Source organism: Sebastes umbrosus, chromosome 5, assembly GCF_015220745.1.
Source record: "Sebastes umbrosus isolate fSebUmb1 chromosome 5, fSebUmb1.pri, whole genome shotgun sequence".
In the NCBI taxonomy this organism is placed as follows: Eukaryota; Metazoa; Chordata; class Actinopteri; order Perciformes; family Sebastidae; genus Sebastes; species Sebastes umbrosus.
In genome coordinates, this window is record NC_051273.1 from 22,895,608 (window position 1) to 22,920,417 (window position 24,810).

Sequence of the window (24,810 nt, forward strand, 5' to 3'; positions counted from 1 at the left end):
AATATTTAAAACACTTAGACGGACGAGTAACGCAGCGGCTCAAGCGTAAGACTGTTTATGCGGATGTGTTTTAAATATTAAGGTTTTAGGGAAGATGCATGTGTTTGGGGAGTAGTGAGCATACGACTGAATGAATGAGACTTGGATTATTCTGCACGAGTTGTGTGAGAGTTTGTGAACAGATGTTTTGATATAGTTTTGCCGTTGTTGAACGCGGCCCCCATTTAATTCAATTCATCAAGAGTTTTCTCTGTTTTTTGATTCTCCGTTCACCGTGGAGGCATGAGAGAAGATTTCTTCGACAATTCAAGGTAACACGGGGTGAGTAATTGATAAACAAATACAGTGGTGGCTTACAGTGATCACGTCTTTCCGGGTCTAATTGATCAATATAAGAGGATGATTATTATAACCACATTTTTGTTGTTGTGCATCATTTCTAATGCAGATTACCATCTAATGGACATCTGTATATTTATTACATGAATACAAAGTAATGAAACGGACCGCTTCGCTATTTACTGACTCGCTGCCAATTCTTATGCCTTTTCCCTCACTGAGGGTGAGTCCTTGCCGTTATTGGCCTGCGTGCATGCAGGGGCTCCTCGTTCTCTTGCCCGGTAGCGGCGTGGGGGGAGACGGGCACCGGTCTGCATGTGAGCCGCAGAGCCGGTTGAGGATCGGAAAAAGTTTCACTATGGGGGCATTACAGTATGTGACCAGACATTATCAATCCACTTGACGAGGGCGCTTGCCCTGTGGGTGTTTGTTTTTCATTCAGACATGACTTTCCTTTTCCCATCACGTTATCAATGTGCACGCAGCACAGGTATCCAGGCGGAAAGCAGACGGTCCGCGAGGCAAAGTATCAAGGTAGTAAAGTAAAAACAAAACAAAACTTCAATTAACGTTAGTCCCACATAGTTTTAAAGTGTTTTTCCATATGTTGTCATTAATGAAAAGACCCAAAATGAACACTGTAAGCGGACAACTTGATTACTATAAGCAAAATATTTAAACAGCGTTTGTATAAGAATGATTCTGTCCCAAGCTTTTTGATCCATATAAGCGGTTCATCACTGTAACCCTGATCACTATAAGCAGTTTCCACTGTAATCATTTTGTGGGTGAAGTCTTCCTTTAACATGATTTATAGGACTTTCACAGCTTTACATGACAAGTGATGTTTGATGCTTAAAAGCAGTTGGTGGCCAGCACCAAATATAGCGATCATTTTCTCAAAGACATCCGAAGCACGTCAGTCTTTTTCGTCAGTCTGCAGGATGACTACATTAGTGCCCCCTTAACTGCATAGTATGACTGTATAGTTTTCCATATATCAACAATCATCTGACGTTAGTTGGCTTTAGCATTCAAGTAACCCTTTTTCAAAATCACATTCATATATGTTTATATTACGGGCTCCAATTCTGAATAAAATAATTAAGCATTCATTTTTTTTTTGATTTCTCTCATTCCTGTTAAAGTACACAGCATGACAGGATGTAAGAGAGTGAAGGCTAAATGGATTATAGCAAGTATTCAGCTGAGTGTGCAGTTGGAGAAGCAAACACACAGGGCAGATGGGAAATATGCTCTACAGGTTGGGACACCAGACTTTAGCTAGTGAGGTGAACACTGGATCCTGTTCCATGAAAGGTCCGCCTGTAGTGTATTGTGGGACAGTAAGCTATAGTCTCAGGTGGGTGACCTAGAAGGTTATGTTTGATAAGCAAGTGTTCACTGATCCCAATCAGCTGACCCTTGACCCCCCTCCCCAAGCGCTGATGTGTTTAAGGTCACTTGAGTGCTCTCTGGTGGGAGGGACTGAGGGAGAGTATTCTGAGTAAAAGGTGAGACATTTGGCTCTATGACGAGGTCTACTTGGAGGTAGTGGCAGGCACGCTGATGGAAAGCGCCCGGCGTGGGGCGTTTGAGACTTGCCGCTGCTGGGACAAGAAGGACTGGCCGGGGGATAGCACGGAGGAGGTGCAGCCACCGAGACGTGATTCGATTGCCAGCTTCTGAAAGTTCAGACTCTGAGGACGAAAGAAAGACAAATTCAGAGTGTCAATCCTACCTTCCTTAGGAAGTTAAAGCCCCCCTCCAGACAGTTTTACTTCCTGTTTTTTGGTTAACATTCTTTCTCAAACAGAGAATGAGGATGTGGTTAATAGTCAGATGTAATTCATTACCATGACAACCAGATTGCATCGTTTTTCAACCCAGTTTAGACGCACATGTACTTCAGAATTTTGGAGATTGTTGTGTTGTAGTGTTATGTATTATTGTGTTCTGTATATGTACAGGAAACATTTTTGTACCTTTTGTTTTGCACTTCTATTTATATCTTGTGCACCTGACTGCAAATCAAGTTTCCCATCTGGGATAATAAAGTGACTGAACTGAACAAGTACGTCATAAAAAGTATATAACCACATCAGAAAATTTGACTTCTTTGTACCTTGTTATACCACGCGGTGACGATCAGCTTCTCCTCGTACTCTCTCAGTTTGGCCTGCTCACATTGACGCTACGGAGGCAAATCAACCAAACAGGAGTTAAGCTTGAAAAAACAGTCCTTTTGTTTAAATAAATATGTATAATAGATATATAAATAAATATGTTCAGTGAACGAGTCAAGAAGCAGATTTACTTCCAGGTTGAGAATCTGCTTGTCCCGATCTGCTAACTGGTTCCTCAGAGCCTGGATCTCAGCGGTGGCTGGATTTAGTTTAGGATCCAGCGCTCGGATAACCTACAAGCACAATTTTTGTTTTATTTATTTATGTACAACATGTAACAAATAAGTAAAAACAAAAACAACAAATAAAATGAACAGTAGACATATAGAAAACTATTAACTTCTCATAAACAATATAAATAAATATTACTCGTCCAAAAAAAGAGTAGGAAAAAGCATAAACTTATATGATCCTATCCCTTCTTCATAACTCAAACAATTAATATTCATCATATATATACACCACTAAACCCAAATATCCACCAACTGTCAGTCAGATATAATTTAAACAATTACCACACGTTCATCCTTCCATCCTGTTCATCTCATCACAAAAGAAAGAACCGATCTGAAGTCAGATCAAACTACTGGACTCAACTTTGTGTTTTAAGGAAAAAAAAAAAACTAGAATAAAATACGAAAATAAAATCACTCACATTGCGAGCTTTTTCCAGGTACATTTTGTACCTCTCTTCCATGGCCCTCATGTCGTCATCCTTCTTCTTCAGAGCAGCCATCAGCTCATCCAGCTTCAACGCTGAGAGGCAAGAGAGAAGTTATGAGGTTTCATATTGTGCTGTTGTGTGTTGATGCAGTGTTGCAGAGAAGGCTACATGTTGCAGCTTACCCAGTCCACCATACACATAACTTAAAAACTCACAGGCAATAATATGTAAGAGGCATCAGATCAACATACATGGGTCGATACATGGGACAACGAGCAGCAGTAAATAAAATATACTTCATACAAATAACCAAGTTTAAAATAATCGATTGGTCGATCGACAGAAAAATTATTATTTTGATAATCAATTAATCGTAAAAGTAATTTTTCATGCAAAAATGGCAGAAAATGCTGTTTTCAGCCTCTCAAATATGCCGATTTCCTGTTTTCTTTGGGTTTTGGACTGACAAAACAAAAAATGTAAAGACACCTCCTTGGACTTGGAGAAACTGGGATGGACATTATTCACAATTTTCTGACATTTGATGTAACACGCAATTAATCAAGAAAATAATCTGCAGATTATTCGATAATGAAAATAATAATGTATATTTTTATATATTATTTATATAATAATTAGTTGCAGCCCCAATACATACACATACATATTTAATCGCAAATTAATCACACATTTTCTATCTGTTCAAAATGTACCTTAAAGGGAGATTTGTCAAGTATTTAATACTCTTATCAACATGGGAGTGGGCAAATATGCTGCTTTATGCAAATGTATGTATATATTTATTATTGGAAATCAATTAACACAAAACAATGACAAATGTTGTCCAGAAACCCTCACAGGTACTGTATTCAGCATAAAATACATGCTCAAGAACCCATTTTCATTCACATATCTTGAGGTCAGAGGTCGAGGGACACCTTTGAAAATGGCCATGCCAGTTTTTTATCGCCAAAATTTAGCATAATGCACTGAGCAGAACATGGTCAGATTAGCTGATAATTGGTTGCAGTAGCGGTGTCATATTAGGAAAAATCTGACGTGTGATTGAAGACTTACAGGTTTGAGTGTTGTCAGGCTGAAGGTCCTCCAGCAGCTCTTTCTTCTTCATGATTTCGTCCTGAGCCTCGTTCAGCTGGACCCTAAAGAAACAAATGCTGTTCCTTTACCTTCCTCTACTGGAGAGCACATGCATTCATTTTACATCTCAACTTTTATACAAGAATTGACACACGATTCACACTTACATGTGCGCATCGAGTTTCCGCTTCAGGTTTGACTGAAAAAAAAGGGGGACAGATTTTAAAGCTTCTACAAATACAGCGCAAAAGCTTACATTGTGCACTGCAAAATAAACACATTTGAAAAAATACCTCTAAATCAGTTTAACATTTGGACTGAAAACATAAACTAATGTGATTTCCTTCCATAATGCCATGCCTGCACAAAGTCTAAAAAGCTTAAGGAGATCAGCTCTGTGGGAAGTTTTCTCTGTGTGGGTGCCGGCGCTCCTGCAACACTCACATCATCAGGTTTGGCTGCCTGACTCTGCAGAGCCCTCTGGAGGTCCTCCACCTGCTGCTGCAGCTCACTAATCCGCTCTCGACTCAATCTGCAGATGGATCACCGGGAAGAGGAAGGAAATATTAACAAAATATGCCTGCTTTATACAAATGTATGTACATATGTATTATTAGAAAGCAATTAACAACACAAAACAATGAGAAATATTGTCCAGAAACCCTCACAGGTACTGCATTTAGCATAAAATAATATGCTCAAATCATAACATAGTAAACTGCAGCCCAACAGGCAACAACAGCTGTCAGGGTGTCAGTGTGCTGACTTGACTATGACTTGCCCCAAACTGCATGTGATTATCATAAAGTGGGCATGTCTGTAAAGGGGAGACTCGTGGGTACCCATAGAACCCATTTTCATTCACATATCTTGAGGTCAGAGGTCAAGGGACCCCTTTGGAAATGGCCATAAATTTAGCATAACTTTGCAGTGTTATTTAGCCTCCTTCTCGACAAGCTGGTATGACAAGGTTGGTACCAATGGATTTCTTAGGTTTTTCTAGGTTCATATGATGCCAGTATCTTCATTCTAGTTCCTTAAACTGAGCCCGCTACAACCTCCGAAATATCAATATCGTAAGTTGCATTAATGCGTTAAAGAAATTAGTGGCGTTAAAACAAATTTGCGTTAAAACTTTATTATCGCGTTAACTTTGACAACCCTAAATAAAACTCATCAAAACCATCTTGGTTAGTCTTTCCACTGTTCCAACAATCACCAACTCTGGTTTGAGAGTTTGAAAGAGAGATTGAATAAGTAACAGATATCAAAAAGAAGTAACCACCGTAACATTTTCACTGTTTACTAACCCTGTTTTCTGGTGCGTTCGTGACGTTGAACGTGACACAACAGGAAAAAACAGAGAAGCTATACTCGTCAACTGGCAATGGGAAAGGAGTCTATCGCTTATTTTTAGCAGGTTTTCCAGGTGTTTAAAAAACCTGCATATATAAACCCTAATTTTGGTGGGAAAGGGTATAACTGTGTTAACCTGTTCTCTGTGTCCAGTTCACTGCGTGTCCTGTTTGCTTCCTCCAGCTGGGCGTGCAGTGTAGCGATCTTCTCCCTCTCACAATCCTCCTGCTGCACTCTCAGCATCTTGTTCTCATGCTGCAGTCGGATGAACTTTTCTCTGAACAATCACGCATACAGTACAAGGTCAGTGTTCACACACACCACACTGCAGCACAGAGAGTAAACACATTCTACATTGTCAGACCGTGTCCGTTACCTGGACTCAATGGGTATCAGTTCAGCTGCCAGGTTATCATGGCTGGGACTGCTAGAAGTAAGAATCCCTGCAGGAAAAAAAGGATGTGCACTTTAGAATAACAAAGTGACAAAGCAGCGTCATTAGTGTCAGATACGACTGTCCAGTCACACACCTGCTTGGGAGAGCTGGTGCTGTTGAGCCTGAGTGCATCGCAGCTCCTCATTGATCTCCTTCAGAGAATCTCTCTCAATGATGATCCTCTAATGGAGGCAAGGCAAGTTTATTTATATAGCACATTTCTGCAACAAGGCAGTTCAAAGCGCTTTACATAAAATATCAAAAGCATTGAGACAAAGTGCAAAAGAAACCGTATAAAAGGATGTTTACATACAATTAAAAACAGTCATTAAAGAGCCAACAGAATAAAAAAATAAAAACAAGCTAAAATAGAATAAGACAGATATAAAATAGGGCTGTCAATCGATTAAAATAGTTAATCGGGATTAATCGCAAATTAATTGAAATTTTTCTGTTCAAAATGTACCTTAAAGAGAGATTTGTCAGGTATTTAATAATCATATTATCATATTATCATAAAGTGGGCAAGTCTGTAAAGGGGAGACTCGTAGAACCCATTTTCATTCACATATGTTGAGGTCAGAGGTCAAGGGACCCCTTTGAAAATGACCATGGTAGTTTTTCCTCGCCAAAATTTAGTGTAAGCTTGGAGCGTTATTTAACTTCCTTCGTGACCAGCTAGTATGACATGGTTGGTACCAATGGATTCATTAGGTTTTCTAGTTTCACACGATACCACTATCTTCACTCCTTCACCTAAAAATCGCAAGTTGTGTCCGTACTGGGAAGTTGATTTACCTAAAAAAAATTATTTACAGACGTGTATACATCCATGGCCACAGACTCATTGGCGTTTACAGTCCAAAATGGCGGCAGCGCTACCGCAGCACCATCTAGCGGCTAATGTCAGGAAAGCACCAGAGTTTCGACTCTTTGCTTCTATACTCTTTGACCAGGATTTCTGGTTTGGACTGTGGTTTTTAACATTATCAATTGAAGCTGAGCCCTGACTTTTAACCATTCCTCCTTGGCTCCAAAATCAACTACCTCAGTTGGAGAGGAAGATATGTTAAAATAACAGGATGTTACCACAGCAAGAGTAAAAAAAAAAAATCCTTCTGCCGATTCTTCCTGACACATTTCAAAAGCTGCCTCACCTCTTTCTCCTTCATCACAGTTTCGTGCTTTTCCTCTAACTTCTTCATCTCATAGGCCAGGTTGTCTGCTCGCCGCGACTCCTCAGACAACTTCCTGTGTAGCTCCTGGACCTGACAGATAGCAGACGAATAAAAGAATATGTTGCACTAAAATAAAATCTGTACCTTATGAGATTTATAACATACGGATTTTCCCTTAACTTACCTGTCTCTTGTAGGTCTCTAGCTGTGCGCGGGCAGCGTTGGCCTTGCGCAGTTCTTCCTCCAAGCTGACGGTGTTGTGCATGTAGGTCATGTTATTCTCCTCCAGCAGCTTCATCTGCCTCTTCAGATCACCCAGATTCTCCAGTTTACGTTTGTACGTATCCACTGAGGCCTCCAGCATCACCACCCGATCTGAGCAGTTTCTACAGTATGAGAAAACAAAATACATACATGAATATCAATTTAAAAAAGCTATCAATAAAAAACTATGACTCCAACTGCTTCAGGAAGAAGAGTTTTTTATCTTTAGGGTTTAATCCCTGATCTCTACTTACACAGATGAAGAACTGTTACAATTTTTAGAGTTATTTTACTTTATTTTGAAATATTACACTGTGTGCTGATGTTGTTTTCCTGCTTCTTTGCTTGTCTGTGGAGAGCCGTTTGTATGCAGATTTTTGATCCAGTCAAACAAAACATCAGCTAATCTTACTGATTTTACTGATTAGCTCCTCTTGTTGAGGGTGTGCTAATCAGTGAAATCATGAGCTGACCTTCCCTCTCCATGCAACTGGCTAAGGAAACTGCTAGTTTCCCATTCTGAGGCACCAAAACATGACTGTTTGTGCTGCTCCTTGACGAAAGAAAGTAGCTGAAAAATCTGTTTATTACATCGTTTAAAGAACATACTTCATCAGACCAGGGGTCTTCCTCTCCCAGCTGTTAAAGTTAAGATGGGAAGAGGTCTAAAATAGGATTTTTCCCAATTTGGTATTACAGAAGCAAATCCTAACTAACTTTAGGAATGCTATCTTATCTTACTTCACCCTTATCTCGGGTTAGGAAATCCTAAATAATCAATCAAACATCGCTTATCAACGTGTTACCTAGCAACCGACACTACTTTTCTCATCTTGCCGAGCTAAACAACATTTTAACCGTTGTTTTTTCTCATTGAAACCAACTGAAACATACGTTGAAACATTGAAAAAAAAATGGAGCAAAAACAACATTGGGTACTTAAATTTAAGACAGTTGAGTTAGAGGTGTTGGTAACATCTGGAGAGAAATCCAAAGATGTTCTTTTTGCAAAATTTACAACAACGCTAACACAGGAGATAAAAGAAAGAGAGTGGGCTAAGATAGACAACGGAGCGTTGATGCTATCAAAAGGAAAATAATTACATTGACAAGTGATACGAAGAGGAAGGCAGCTCTTATGTCCAGAGAGCAGAAGAAAATTGATGGAAAAGTCAAAGTTAGGAGGACAGCTTAACGGTTATCTTAAAGTTAGAAGTTAAGATGCTTGTGTAATGCACTTTTACTAGCTTAAGTTAGGATAGGAACATTGACTGAGGAACTGTTCATCTGTAATGGCTTTTTTCCTAAATCAGGTCCAATTACCATGGTTACCAAACAGTTAAGATAGGATCTGCACTTCCCCCACAGACACAAACCTCAGAACGTCCAGTTCATCTTTGAGTGCTCGAGATTCTTCTGCCAGGCTGGTGAGCTCGTCATTACGGTGCTGAACCTCGATCAGCTGCTTCTCCAATTCTTCACAGTGGATCCGGTAGTCATCCTTAGCGGCCTCCAGCCTAAAAGATGCAAATGCGCATAATCGTTCAGACTTTTGCAAACCATGACGAGGCTGCTGCGGTACATTTAAGCAGAACGTGACGCACCTGAAGTTCTCCTCCTGCAGCGTCTCAAACTGTTGCTGCAGCTGGCTGTGTTTCTTTCCTGAGGGGGTGTTTGGGTCGTCGAACGTGTCCAGCTGATTGGCTCGGTCTGTTAGGACATCGTTCTCAGCCAATAAGCTGTTCCGTTCCTCTTGCAGAACAGCCACCTGTCCAGGTACAATAAGGTTTAGAGCCACTCTCACAAAGTGACACAATTTTAACAGAGTTAAAGGGATAGTTTGGGATTTTTTGAAGTGGGGTTGTACAAGGTACTTATCCATAGTCAGTGTATTACCTACAGTAGATGGCAGTCGGTACGCCCCCAGAGAAACAGACAGGAGTAACAGCATGGGAGCAAAGCTATATTTAGAATATTTTCAACGCTTTACCTTGCCGTCAGACAGCCCTTTCTGACAAGGAACTGAAGCTGTTATCTATAATCTCTTCAAAGTCACAAGACTCCTTTGACAAAAACGGTAATTTTACCTCGCAGAACACGGGAGTTGCTGGTCTACCGCTGCCTTGATCGATCAGTAAGTTTGTGTTATTGTGTGAACTTGGTGATTTAAAGGATTAATTCGAATTCACCAAAGTAACACAAACACAAACAAACTAACCGATCAAGGCAGCGGTAGACCAGCAACTCCCGTGTTCTGCGAGGTAAAATTACTGATTTTGTCAAAGGAGTCTGGTTACTTTGAAGAGAGCATAGATGATGGCTTCAGTTCCCCGTTGGAAAGAGCTGTCTGACAGAGAGATAAAGCGGTGAAAATATTGTAAATATAGCATGTATTTAAACTGAAATGGATTTTTTTTGGTAGGCCTTTGTACAGCAGTACATTACTTTGCTCTCGTGCTGGTACTCCGACTGCCATCTACTGTAGGTAATACACTGACTATGGATAAGTACCTCATACAACCCTACTTCAAAACACCTGAACCATCCCTTCAAGGTGAATTAAATATACAAACTAAAATGTATATTTGTGTCAAGTCAGCAGGATGAATCTGTGATGTTAAATATCTCTTTGGTCATTTATTTCATGCAAAGCAGCAAAGTCACATGTGAGCATCAGAAGGACACACCCCTTCAGTAGAGATAACTGTCTTCCTCTCCCAGCTGTTAAAGCAAACAGTGCAGTTAATCCATGCTGGAAGCAGAGCACAGACAAAGTGCACTTTAAGCAAACATATTAATGCACGGTTAGTTAGTTTGACTTCTCACCCGTCATTTCCCTGATGTGTACTTTTTAACCACCAGACACTGGACTATTAGCCCGAGGTTAACTTGACATTGTTTAAAAAAAAAGTCTTGTATACAACATATATATATAAACTAGATGAAAACAACCTCTAGGATCGGTGTTTAACATTAGAAATGATACGTTTAACTAGAGCTGGGCTACATGGATCAAATAAATATCATAATAATAATAATAATAATAATAAATAAAATAATAAAAAAATGTTTTGATACATATATATTGTATGCAAAATAACATAATATTATTATATAGCATTACAATGGATTAAACTTGTCACACATGTAAAATAAAGAAGCCATATTTTCCTATGAACTATATAGAACAAGATGCATTACAAAGATAATGACGTTGCTTTAACCAACAGAAGATGACTAAATGGTTATTATGACATTATGACAGATGTTCCTGGTTATGACAGATGTTCCTGGGTTGATTACTGGAAGACTACCACAAAACATTAAACACAGACTGCGTGACTCGTCTCGGACAGAATCCTGACGGAGCCATCTGTTAGCAGAGTTAGAGCGAAGATCTGAGCAGCTAGTTTAGACGGGTTTAGTTGTGCCGAACGGTCGGCCGTGTTGGACTTACCTCGCTGCAGCGAGAGACGAGCAAGACTGGCGACAGAACAAATCAATCTGTCGAGAGTCCAGTTGAACAGTTGATCAGTGCTACAGTACGTCTAGCCTGCCTGTACAGAGCTGAGTAAGGCCCTCCAGCAGTGGCAGAGCATGGGCTGGTTGCCACAGAGGGACCAGCAGAGCCCAGACTCTAAGCCCACAGTCCTTCTGCCACAGCAGCTCCAGACAATGAACCCGAGCATTACAGCGCATTACACAACTCCTGTTTATACTGTACCACAGGCATGTGTGTGTGTGTGTGTGTGTGTGTGTGTGTGTGTGTGTGTGTGTGTATGTGTGTGTGTGTGTGTGTAGACATGGAGATCTGAATATTGTCAAACCTACAGAAAGCATTGAGGCTAGACAGCTATAAATTAATCATATTAATGTATATTTTTCTGTAGAAACTAGAGCTGTCAATCAATTAAAATATTTAATCGGGATTAATCGCAAATTTGCACATTTTTCATCTGTTCAAAATGTACCTTAAAGGGAGATTTTTCAAGTCTTTAATACTCTTATCAACATGGGAGTGGGCAAATATGCTGCTTTATGCAAATGTATGTATATATTTATTATTGGAAATCAATTAACAACACAAAACAATGACAAATATTGTCCAGAAACCCTCACAGGTACTGCATTTAGCATAAACAAATATGCTCAAATCATAACATAGCAAACTGAAGCCCAACAGGCAACAACAGCTGTCAGTGTGTCAGTGTGCTGACTTGACTATGACTTGCCCCAAACTGCATGTGATTATCGTAAAGTGGGCATGTCTGTAAAGGGGAGACTCGTGGGTACCCATAGAACCCATTTTCATTCACACATCTTGAGGTCAGAGGTCAAGGGACCCCTTTTGAAAATGGCTATGCCAGTTTTTCCTCGCCAAAATTTAGGGCACATTTTGAGCATTATTTATCCTCCTTCCCAACAAGCAAGTATGACATGGTTGGTACCAATGGATTCCTTAGGTTTTCTAGTTTCATATGATACCAGTATTTTCACTCGCAAATTGTGTTAACGCGTTAAAGAAATTAGTGGCATTAAAGCAAATTTGTATTCACCTGTATGTCAAGCTCCTGACAGCGTTGGGCTAACGCTTCCTTCTCTGCTAGAAGTCCAGTGAGTTCCTCCAGGGCTTTTTTCAGCTGGACACATGAAGGAAAAGCAGAATTTAACTAACATTGTACATTCACATGACTGCTGCAATACTCCGGTCAGAAGTCTCAGAGGGGCCTTCAGGCCCTCCTATAACCGTCACTTCCTCTTCATGGATGTACAATTATCAAGCCTGTTACACAAAAGACTCGTCCCGCCGCCCCTCTACCTGTTCAGGCAGCTGATGCACTGTGCAGTGAGAGTCAATATTAGAGCACTGGGATTCTGGTCCTGCTCTTCCTCAAAGTGATGAGAGTCAAGGTTGAAGTGACTCCTTTGAAATGGTAATGTTAACTTTAGCTGTGACGCTAACCGTCTGCCAAATGTTATAAAGTTCAGGGTTTCTAACTTTGTTCCTCTTGGAGTGGTTTAAGTTATAATCACAATATATCTTTGAATTTTTTTTTTTTTTTTTTTTTTTTTTTTTTTTAATATTACCAAGTTCAAATTCACTTAGAGAGTGAAACAGCAGAAAGTACTGACTTTGTTAAAACAATAAGAAGACGTCCCAGGTGGTAAAAGCACTGACCTGCTGCTCCAAGTCCCCCGACAGTTCTGCTCCAAACGGGGACATGGTCTCTTTATGCATGAGCTGAGGAGGAAAAACATCACTGGGTTTATGTATCACACAGATTCATCAGAAACACATGTATTCCCTCTGCCCTCCCTCAACAATTACTGCTGTTCAAGTCCCTTTAAAGTAAAGTACAAGTGCTCAGCCAAGCTCTTCTGGATATCTTTAACACCTCTCATCAGAGTGAGGGAGACACTTGGTATTCAAGCCAGACTGACCTCCTGGATGGCTGTCATGACAACATGCTGCACAGACTCCTCCAAAGTCATGATGATCTGAATGTATTCTGTCGACAGAATGAGAGAGACTCATCAACTACACACACTGACTGCATCGTTTAGTAGTTTTCAGCAACTTGTGTCCCACTTTCTAATGTAACACTGCCGTCATTGATTTCCCAGCCAGGCTGCCTGGTGGGCTCTGCCTTTGTCAGAGGTTTGGCAGGGCAATAATTACACATTGTTCGGCTGACGGGCCTTAACCTAACAGGAATTTGATGGGACAATTGAGATGCAGAGATTGCAATTTTCTTGGCCGATTTGCAATTTTTTTACAAGTCTGACCTGTCAATTCCAACATACACAAACATTTTTGTAACTTTTCTTTCATGGAAACCTGAAATTCAATAGTAAGTTCATAATAAAACATGTAAATTAAATAGCATCAAGTTACAGGACCTTTTTGATGGTCAAAACCTTGTAATTTTTTTTTTATGAAAGATAAGTGTTAGTAATAGTTATGAAATGGGGGGAGAGATGGCATGAAGCAAAGGGCCACAGGTTGGATTCGAACGCCGGGTTGCTGTGGTAAGGTCTCAGCCTTGGTAGATGGGGTGCCCTCTCTACCAGCTGAGCTTCCGGGGCGCCCAGAAAACTTTATTTTTAAGGTTGTTCCTCCACGACTTACAGGTGTGACAAATTGCAAGCTTTATGTCTTCTCCACTCACCCTGAAGAACTTACAAACTGACGACGTGAACTGTCGACTGCTGCGACGTAAAATCAACATGCACCACATGTGCCTAAATATGACTGGCAAAAAAACTTATACAGAAGCAGCCACGTACTGTACCTTGTTTACGCTCACATCTGACAGCACAGCCCAATACGAGCTGCAGCAGCCTCCCCAGCTCCACGGGGTGTGAATGCTCTGCCACCAGGGCCAGATCTGGCAAAGGGAAGTCTGAGATCTCCTGGCCTAAGACCTGATGGTACAGAGACAGATAGTGAGTGAAACCGCACTGATTTTAAGAGCTCTACCTGTAAACAGCTGTGTTGGTTGAGTTTTGCTACAACTAAGAGGATTGAAGAATAAAATATGTCAATGTGTGTTGATTTAACGAAGGGGATATTATATAATATGTGGATGTATTGTATGTACCAGGCCTGAACTTCTTGATGCTTGTTATTATCTCAACTGTACACTTGGCTCCCGGGGATTGGCGCTACGTAAACAATGCAAACTACAACTCCCACAAGAACTGAATGAACACACAAGAGTCTCACATACAGCAGGTGTTTCTCCCAATCACCACAACCTACCTCATTATAATAATCAACCACCATCTGAACGATCTTCTTCAGGTTGTTCATCTGAGATCACACACAAGATTATACATTTTATGAACTTAGTTTACAGTAAAAACGGGGACCAAGAGGACAAACAGAGATCCACTTAATTTATGTTCATGCCATGACAAAATCAAGACTTCTCAAATGTACAAAAGTGGAAATGTGCCTTTTTCACAGACATTTTGACCTGTCTTAGCATAAAAAGTCAACATTAAATGTGCTAAATTTGATATTCAGAGCATTAATATAGCAGCAAACAACTATTTGCTATGTAAATATATAAAGCAGCCATGTGGAGGCAATCCTTTTGCTCTGCATATCGTATTGAGAACCTGTAATGACGGCTCTTTTCTACTCTTGTGTCCCATTAAGCCCAGCAAGCACAAGACCAGGACCTAAACTGAGGTGCCTATATGGAATTCAGCCGCTATTCATTTTATTATTTACACCTGTGTGTTTCCTACTGTGGCATGTCAAAACGTCTTTATGTGAAAGAGGTCTTTGGGGGGAAAAAAACATCAACAGGGAAAACACTCACAGCCAAACAGAGGGAGAGAGAATGGCATGCAAATTACATTTAGAGATGTTCCGATACCTGAATCGGCTGATACAGAGTAGCGATCCGATTCCAGTGCGTTACAAACACATCGCCGTTTTACTGGTGGGATTTTTCAGTGTAAAATATTGCCAAATACACTCTCATATACACTCTCCACTAGCACCGGAAGTAGCTCACTCGTTAGCTACTTCCATCATTGATTTCGGATGCAGCGATTGTTTTTTCCGGAGCTGATGATGGAAGTAGCTAACGAGTGAGCCATCTCCCTTCTCTCTCATCTCTGTTGAGTGTTGCACATTGGCAGTAGGATATACGAATCAGGAGCAAGTCCTCAGGAAGAGCGCTGGACTTAAAACTTCCGTGTCCGTCATGTGATGCCACTGTGCCCAAAAATACTTTTTCCCATAGACTTACATTGGGGAAAGAGATGTCTGTAAATCAGAGAATATTCTTTTTTGAGGAAAATCAACTTCCCAGTATGAACACTTGAATAGCATTAGGTCCTAAAAGTTGTAAAATGCACTAATAGCTGAATCCAGAGTTATTTCCCTTCCTCCGTTCATGTGAATGAGACCCAGACCGAGGCTGGAGCGAGGGCTGGGAGGCGGAGTTAAAGGAAACGCTACTGTGCCTGCTCTATGGGCCCAATGGATGCGGAAGATTGCCGGAAGATCCGGGTACTTTGTCAGTCGGCAGTCGAGACATTTTGGCTTCATGCTCCACTGAGCAACTCTCTTAGGAATGAATGGGAGCCCGACTACAAAGCTGTATCCACTTCTCTTAATACATCGGTGGTAGCGAGTGACACGTGATGTTGTTGTTCCTGGGACGCGTAAATAAGGTTATAAATGATAGGATAACGTGATAATTTTAGGCTGTATCAGAGCCATTTCTGATACTGTTATTGGAACAACTCTAATTACATTACATACAGCTGACATATCTGGACAAACATACATGTACACATTTCACCAGAGGAGTCAGAGCGTGGGGTCAGAGTGCGGACTAAGCCAGGAGCAGCACCCCTGGGGCAGGCAGGAGGTCAGTGTCAAGGACAGTTTGGCAGGGTTGAAGCAAACAAGAGGATTTAGCACACAGGGGGGGTTCAGCAAAACATGAAGAGAAAAGTCAGAGCGGAGGAGAGATAGGGGATGGAGAAGACAGCTTTGCGCTGTACCTTCAGTCTCCAGTTACCCTCAACATCTGTTTTGATACGACCGAGCCATCCGTCAGTGAACCACGCTGGGTCTCTGCAGCACACACAGGGGAAAAACAGTTCATCTAATCAATTAATTGTGTGCCGTTCAAGGTCAAATTCTTCTAGATAATATTGAATGTTTGTCAACCTTCTTTTACTTATGCTAATTACTTCCTACAGTATCCAAAATATTGTTTTAATAATTCCTAGAAAATTCCTGGAAGACCTATATGTTTTATTCCTGTGTGTGTGTGTGTGTGTTCTCTCACATTTGATGCAGTGCCTGTGATATTGCCGCTCCAGTGGTCAGATCCTCCACCGTTCTGCAGGGTGCAGGAGTGTTGAAGGTCTGCAGCTGAGAGGCATAAAACACAGCAGCATCATCATGAGGACCGGCCAACAATCCACGGAGAGAGTACAGAGAATAAAACATTGTTAGGGAGGTGGTGATATGCGGAAGCACACTGCATTATTTTCTTCACAACACTGCAGATGGGCTGAGACCACTAAGAGGGAAGGACAAGTAATGGAGAGAGGAGATAATAAAGGACAGGGATGCACTGACATGTTCGACTGCAGATAATAGTGGAAAATTCGCCACAACGGCCAGGTAAAGACAAAGGCTTCCTGTGAATAATTCAAGCAGCAGCCGTGGTGTAAGGTGAATTCTCAAGGGCTAACATCCTTTTCCTCAAACAAGAACTGCACAACTGTGTCCTGTAAACATCCTCCTCTTTATGGAGGCCTATCTAAAGGCTACCAGTTTAACGTTCACTCCATCCAACCACTGAAATTTTTAGCCCAAAAAGAGATAACCACAATTTGAAAACATTTACATCTAGTATTAAAATGAAGTCCACTCTTTGGGGACAAGTTTTAAAGTTATGTGTCTAATTTCCAGTGGTGGAATGTAACCAAGTACATTTACTCAAGTACTGTACAATTTTGAGGTACTTTACTTGGATATTTCCATTTTATGCTACTTTATACTTCCACTACATTTTGGAGGCAAATGTTGTACTTTTTACTCCTCTACATTTACAGTATACAACATAAGTGATGCTACACATGAATGAATCACGAACTATAATTCAGTAATACAATATACTGTATGTCTGTACTTTTACTTAGGCAAGATTTTAAATACAAGACTTTTTTTGTAACAGTGTATTTTTACACAGTGGTATTGCTATTTTTAACTCCGGGAACTCGTTGTTCCCTAGTTGGACAGTACGTTTTTTTTGGCATTAAACCCTGGTAGGCTAACTTAACCCTTGTGCCTCACCAGCAACATCTTTGGCTTTTTATAATGTTTCAATCATTTTGGTTGTGGCGTACATTTTGTCAAGGGTGTGAGTTTTTTTCAGCTGAAAACTATTAAACACAATTTTTTTTTAAATGTTGCTAATCATTGACATATGACTGTGACAAAAAAAAATCTAACATTTAGTATACAGAAAATAATTACATTTTTGTGTGTATGTTTTTTTCTCCATAAAAAACAGTGGCATTGAAAGTGGAAACTAAACCCCCAGATTTTATCAAATGGAAAAGTGTAATTTGAGAAGTAATTCAAGAGGTAAAAGTTTTGGAAAAGGGAACTCACAATATAAGGAATATGGAGGATGTTTTTGAGAAGAGATGGAGTCTAACAGAAGGAAAAATATAGCTACATGGGTTAACACGCATGCACATATACATATGCTTGGAGGTGACCTGACATGTGAAGGAGGATGCCTGTGTGTGCCCATGTAAATGATATTACTATATATTTGCGCTCCCCCCCCTCTTTATTTTCTATTAACTTATTTGTTTATTTAATTTTTCATTATTACTCTTATTTTTGTATTATTATTATTATTTTTTTTTATTCTATTCTTTCTTTTTAATATTATTATTATTTATTTTCTTAATTTTATTTAAATTTTGAATGTTAAAGTTGTTTTCTCTAGTGTATTTAATGAGTTCGTCTATAAGCTCAACTACTTAAAAAATTGGTTTATAAACTATTGTAATTACGAACTGTAAATTGCATATATGAAAACAACCTCGAAAAAAAGGGAAAAAATAAACTATATTTTTTTTTAATTTAAAGGATTACAATCATAAAATGAATGAATATCTGCTAGTTATGATCAGGAAATTTAACTCAGTGAAAGTGGAAAATAATATTAATATAGTTAAATGGATTTTATCTTTGTCTATGTCTGTGGATGTGTGAGATTTTGTTGTTTGCTCTGTTGACCTGTTTTTATTCTGCCTATGTCTGTAAAGCACTTTGGTCAGCTCATGTTGTTTTAAATGTGCTATAGAAATAAATTTGACTTGACTTGACTTACATTTTTATATCACTTTTAGGAAGGGGACATTTTGTCCTCAAAGGACATCAGAGCAACTTTTTTTTTTTTTTTTTTTTAAAGATCCCATATTATAAAAAAGTGAGATTTTCATGTTTTTTTTATTGTAAAGCAGGCTTAAGTCCATTATATAAATACTGTGAAAGTATCAAAACACTCAATCCACAGGGAAATACACACAGCCCATATTCAGAAACTCTGCATTTGAAACAAGCTGTCAGGATTTCTGCCCATTTGTGATGTCACAAATATACAATATGTAAACCCTTTACACAATTTTAAACGTAAACATTTTAAATGTGTCCCAGTTTATTCCTGGTTGCAGTGTATGTGAATGTCATCAGCTGACAGGAAGTAACACATGGACCCAAGCTGTTGCCTAGCAACTCAATTCTGTTGCAATTCCGTCAAAATGCGCTAAAACGGAGCGTTTCAGACAGAGGGTGAATACAGGTATATTCAGGCAGACAGTGTGAGGAAACTAAAGTTGTTTTTTTTAACATTACAGTATGTAAACATGTTCTAGTAGAAACACAAAATACAAGTATGAACCTGAAAATGAGCACGATATGGGACCTTTAAAGTGAAGCACAACTTCTTACTGAGTTGTAAGACTGCTGTTCAGCAAGGTAATGATGTGGCTTAGATATAGCCTCAGGGTTTAGATGTCAGATGAACCTGACACGAGAGCTAATTAGTCTATTATTAACCCAACAAACACACCCAGGGAGAGGAACAGGTGTAGCAACACTAGCTTCACTAAATGAAAGAAGGTACTCTAGTTAACTGGTGTTAGCTTCATTTGATCAGGTTAACAAAAGAGCCACATTCCACACATATCTCCTTGTTAATGGGATTAACTCTCTATATCCAGCCACTAAACTGAAGGATATTGTTGTTTTTGTGGTGGTAACTTTATATGTATTAGCCTGCAGTGTGCTAGCAGCTCTCTGCTCCTCTCTAGCTAACTAGTGGACTGACACTGTTGCTATGGAGACTCAGTCTATTAAATGAACTGCTGAAGCTAATATCTTTTATAATCTTGTATAAAGATGTTGTTGTTAAACCTTTAAGCTACCTGACGACCATCTTCTCTGGTTTATATCTGCCTGCTCGGCTGCTGAAGACGCTGACACCTCCAACCACCTCCAGACAGGTGAACCAGCCTCCATAGTCTCCTTGTTATCAGGAGACACATTCACATTAATACATAAATAATAAACTCACCCATATTACGAGGCTCTCCGTCAACGTCTCCTCCATTTGTTCCTTTTTCTTTTAGCTTAAAGCTAAAGTATTCTCCTCCACCTGTCAGTAAAGCTCTTCCGCTCCTTTCCTCTGCATTTGACCTCACCTGCTGCCAAGAGGTAGCTGTTAGCTCTCTAACGACAAATACGTACAGTGAGGAGCCACAACAGCCGTTACGCCATTGAAGTAACGTAAAGATGTACGTGAATGGCGCAGCTTCTTTTCTCGAGTGAGGGAGCCGTATCCAATCAGCGTTGAGATCCGTGATGATTGACGGCGGTTTTAGCCAATCAGAGAGCGTGATCTGCGATTAACATACGCCCCTATTATCTGGGCAAAATCAAAACATTTTTGATCTGTATGAATAACTTCCCTTCATTATTGATGGATAATGTTGAGGAAATTCAATTGGAGCACAGTTAAATTAACACAGTAAAATAAAACGTTTTAAACAGTTTTTTATTATATAGTGTCAGGGATTTATTATTTTATTTTTATATTTTTTTATTTTCAATGTTACTTATTAATTTCTGTGTTTGTGTTAAATACTGTTTGTATGTGCAAGAAGCCTTGATTTCAATGTGACAAAATCAATAAAAAAATTATCACAAAACAACTAAACAAAGATATGTGTGTCACTTTTTTATTATATAGTACAGGGGATTTTTTTTTTATTTAAAATTTTTATTTTATTTTTATATATATATTATTTTAATGTTACTTATTTCTTTCTTTATATTCCTTTCTTTCTTTCTTTCTTTCTTTCTTTCTTTCTTTATGTATGTATTTATTTATTTTATTATAAGGTAATGGGCATTTGTATATAGTTTGTGTTAAATACTGTTTGTATGTGCAAGAATCCTTGTCTGCAATGATTTCCATGTGACAAAGTCAATAAAAAGGTGATAATCCAATTGGAGCACAGTTAAATGTTTATTATTTAATCAGATTTAATTAAAGAAAGACTAGTTTTGTAGGTTGTATTCAATCTGCTGTCAATATATAGTATATATAGCTCAATAAGACTCTCCAGTGAGGTTGTCATCCCATATTCAGTTAGCAAAGTCATAATAGGCACTTTTCACAGCAGCCATATTGACATGTCATAGTTGGGCAAACAGGTGTAATTAGTAAAATAAACTATGGTCCTTCTGTTCTATTTAGTCTATCACAGCCACTCCAGTCAGTCAGCGTGCACAATAATAATATAATTAATGTTATTATTAATTACACCTGTGTGTACCCTGCAATGACATGTCAAAATGTCTGCTGTGAAAAGGGGCCTATAGTTCTACTGTACAATACAGAAAAAGACAGTATATGGAGTCCCCATGGAGCCGCATAGAATTGCAGACAAAGGAAAAGCATATTGCAATCAAATTTCATGTGTTGTTTTAAAAAAAAAAAAATGCAAACAAAACCATATAAATAAATGTGAGGAAAGTCTACTGAGTTGTGCAATAAAGAAAAAGAAATTGCAAACATGAAAAAAAACAAACAGATACATTTACAGCAAACATCAAAAACAATATAAAGAAAATGAGTTTTGCTCACAGTACAATATAAAAAACTTTAATTCAATAACTTTAACCTCCTGAGACCCACGTTCAGAGGCTGTAGCAGGTTCAGTTTTAGATTTAGAGTGAAGGTACAGATATCATATGAAAACCTAAGGGATCTGTCATGCTAGCATAAATTATGGGTATCACTGTAAAACTGAGACTCTTGTGAATCCAATGAGCCCAACTGTATTCATGTGTGATGATGTTAGTCCCCATAGTAGCCATTTCATTGTAGTGACACCATTTTTTAAACTTGACCTCACTGTATAAAATGACCTGTGGTGACCTCTAGGATAATCACAGACTCATGAAACTTTACAGCCACAAACTAGAGACCTAGAGCATTCAGAGGATGGATGGCTTTCCTAGCTAGATTGACAATAAGGGGATTTCTGAGCAGTTTCCAGAACAGAAGTGCTCGCCATCTAATTGCCGGAAAATTGCAGAAATCTCCAAATGTCAAAGGTTTTTGATACCCAATCACAGCATGGCATTTTCTATGGTGTTCCTCAAGGTTTTGGTGTCTTAATGTGGTACTTTGGAGGAATTATTGATAATTTTAATCAATTCTAGTGTGCTAAAAATATTTTTTTAAATTTAGCACCAAATCTGTGTAATAAATGGTATCAACCCAAAAATTGCTGCAGCAACTTAAGAGACATAATATAGCATGGGGATGGCCATCACATACTTCTATTATAATGTTCTAAACCCTTATACACTTTCACAATTTATTTTTAATTAATTAATTAATTAATTAAATCATGTTTATTTCTGATTTATGACTAGAACAATTTGACACACAGCGCTGAGCTGCATCTCAAATTAGTCTTCAGGTTCCCAGCTTTCAGATGATGTACACCACTGCTATGTGACATCTAGTGTTGACCTGCTATCTTCCCCTAAAGGCCCCCTGTAACCCCCTAAAAATGGGTATATTATGGGTTAACAACACAAGTGATAGCACTTGCTCAACCAACATGACGTGTTAATTGCAGTTTGTTTCATGTTTCACTACCTGACCTACTGTAAAAGCCTACATAACCTCACCCTACATAGCCAACGGTAATAAAAATCCTGCACAGCCAGTTTTGCAGGTATTGTTTGAAGTTGGATATTGAATGCAAATAGAATGGTTTTATAGGCTCTATTTACTGGACATAGAAAGTATTTTCTGTAATCAAACCTGCGCTCAGACGGCCATTAAAAGTTTGGCAGCATGCCAACCAATGTCAGTCATTTCTCATGAACACAATAAACCTCCTCACGTTACCTAAGTCTCACGTGAAGGTGTATGTGTAATCAGAATTCTGACTGACTGCTTTTAGTCACTCCAAGATAACAAATCTCACATGTCTCTGTGTCACAATATGGAAAATTCCAAACAAAGCTTGTACAAGACGAGATGTACCACAGCTTTATTACATATTATATTTGAATTTGGTGGAATTTAACACAAGGCATTCTTACATCACTCTTTATAGCAGTGGTTCCCAACCTTTTGCTTTAAGGAAACCCCCTTTTCTATCATTGAGTAAACTGACAACCCCTAACTAAAGTGGCATATTTTATGGATATTTCATATTATGTTCAATGCATAACAATAACAGTACAGAACAACTGATAAACTGTACAATCAACCCAAATAGTGAACACAATAACTGCAGGATATTTTGTGTAAAACAAGCAATTTGGATGAATTTTGAGCAGAGTATTTCCTGTGAATATTGCTTCAGAGTTTTCCTGTTATTTTTAGCTTTAGAGCAAACAACTAAGTGATCAATGAGCACAGCTGATATGTCACACACACCCCTAACATCAGTGTGTGTGTGTGTGTGTGTGACCTTAAACTGGACTTTACCCGTGTGGCCTGCAGGAGCGTCCTCTGTGCTGTGTTTAACTGCCAGTAGGTGTTTTATCTGCTGCTCTCTGCCACTACGCGACCCTGACCTGCACTGACTGATGCCTGCTATTTTTAGATGACCTGAACCACAAGATATTTCTGCAGTGGCTGCTGTGGTGAATTATGTGAGGATGATGATCATATCTTCATTCACTGTAAAGATACTGTACAGTACAGTTTTTTTTAATCAAAGCAAATTTATTTTAGTAGTTTTATTGCTGCATTTTGAGTCATTTGGCCAACACTTTTACTTTATATTAATATTAAAAGAATGGTATAGTATCTCATAGAAAGGTCATTAGCTGTATTCATAAAGCCTCCACTGTACAGGATATCCTCATTTATACATATTTTTATTTTTAATGTTACTTATTTCTTTCTTTATATTTCTTTATTTGTTTATTTATTGTAAGGTAATGGGGATATGTATATAGTTTTTATTATCTTGTGTTGTTTTTATTTCTTTTTTGCCATCTTTATATATCTTTTTTTAATGTTACTTATTTCTTTCTTTATATTCATTTATCTATTTATTTATGTATTTATTGTAAGGTAATGGGGATATGTATATAGTTTTTAGTATCTTGTGTTGAGGATTTGTTTTTATTTCTTTAATGTCATTTTTATATATCTGTTATTAATGTTACTTATTTCTTTCTTTATATTTCTTTCTTTCTTTCTTTCTTTCTTTATTATAAGGTAATGGGCATTTGTATATAGTTTGTGTTAAATATTGTTTGCATTTGCAAGAATCCTCGTGTACAATGGTTTCCATGTGACAAAGTCAATAAAAAGTTGATCACAAAAAAAAATAAACAAAGAATTGTACAGTATCTCATAGAAAGATCTTTAGCTGTAATACATCACATATTTTCTTACACAGATATAATGTGTCAATTTTTTATTATCTAGTGTCGGAAATTTTATTTATTTTATTTTTATGTATTTATTATTTTTAATGTTACTTATTTATCTTTCTTTATCTTTCTTATCTTTAATGTTACTTAGTTCTTTTTATATATTTTATTTATTTATTTATTCATTCATTCCTTTATTTATTTATTGTAAGGTAATGGGCATATGTATATAGTTTGTGTTAAATACTATTTGTATGTGCAATGGTACAGTATCTCATAGAAAAATCATTAGCTGTAATTCATCCACATTTTCTTACACCGATATAATGTGTCACTTTTTTATTATATAGTATCGGAAATTTAATTAATTTAATTTATATATATATATATATTTAGATATATATATATATAAATGCTACTTATTTATTTCTTTTTATGTATTTATTTGTTTATTTTTTTATTTTTTTATTTTTTTATTTATTTTATTTATCTATTGTAAGGTAATGGATATTTGTGTTAAATACTGTTTGTATGTGCAAGAATCCTTGTCTACAATAATTTTCTTATGACAAAGTCAATAAAAAGTTGATCACAAAAAACAAAACAAAGAATGGTACAATATGAGAATAGTTGAGAAACTGCAGACCCCTACGTTTACACCACCGTGGATCTATTTGAGGCTGAGGTGCCTCTCCTCGACCCTTAGAGTAGTACGGTGCTAATGTCAGGGACATTCTCATGCGTTTCACAACCAGTAGTTTATGGTAAGAGTGGGATTATGCCAAGCGGGGCTGTTGGCCGAGTAAACTTTC

General features: G+C 38.3%; 1 protein-coding gene across 2 annotated transcripts; it reads right to left on the reverse strand.

The window, feature by feature from the left end:
* Positions 1-1,443: 1,443 nt before the first annotated feature.
* On the reverse strand, positions 1,444-19,853 carry hook1 (hook microtubule-tethering protein 1). Of its 2 annotated transcripts, none has more exons than XM_037770236.1 (22): positions 19,656-19,853; positions 16,341-16,426; positions 16,051-16,123; positions 14,285-14,335; positions 13,815-13,947; positions 12,964-13,031; positions 12,701-12,763; positions 12,078-12,161; positions 9,126-9,289; positions 8,898-9,038; positions 7,442-7,643; positions 7,237-7,347; positions 6,174-6,261; positions 6,020-6,086; positions 5,780-5,920; positions 4,732-4,819; positions 4,455-4,486; positions 4,267-4,349; positions 3,181-3,281; positions 2,657-2,758; positions 2,465-2,533; positions 1,444-2,039 (listed from the first exon to the last, which is right to left on the reverse strand). In XM_037770236.1, the coding sequence occupies exons 1-22, from the start codon at positions 19,689-19,691 to the stop codon at positions 1,881-1,883; spliced, it is 2,142 nt and encodes a 713-aa protein (XP_037626164.1). In that variant the 5' UTR covers positions 19,692-19,853; the 3' UTR covers positions 1,444-1,880. The 2 variants fall into 2 exon arrangements, with proteins under 2 accessions (XP_037626164.1, XP_037626165.1); XM_037770237.1 differs by lacking the exon at positions 19,656-19,853 and adding an exon at positions 15,831-15,898 and having other exon boundaries at positions 16,341-16,407.
* Positions 19,854-24,810: the final 4,957 nt, after the last annotated feature.

What these genes read in the sequence shown, in the direction of transcription:
- hook1 (XM_037770236.1), bottom strand. Translation starts at nt 19,691, where the DNA reads ATGGAGGAGACGTTGACGGAGAGCCTCGTAATATGG. An exon ending in AGGGTAACTGGAGACTGAAG is followed by an intron (nt 14,336 to 16,050) that starts GTACAGCGCAAA and finishes GTGTGATCTCAG; the next exon opens with ATGAACAACCTGAAGAAGAT. An exon ending in TCATGACAGCCATCCAGGAG is followed by an intron (nt 12,764 to 12,963) that starts GTCAGTCTGGCT and finishes TTTCCTCCTCAG; the next exon opens with CTCATGCATAAAGAGACCAT.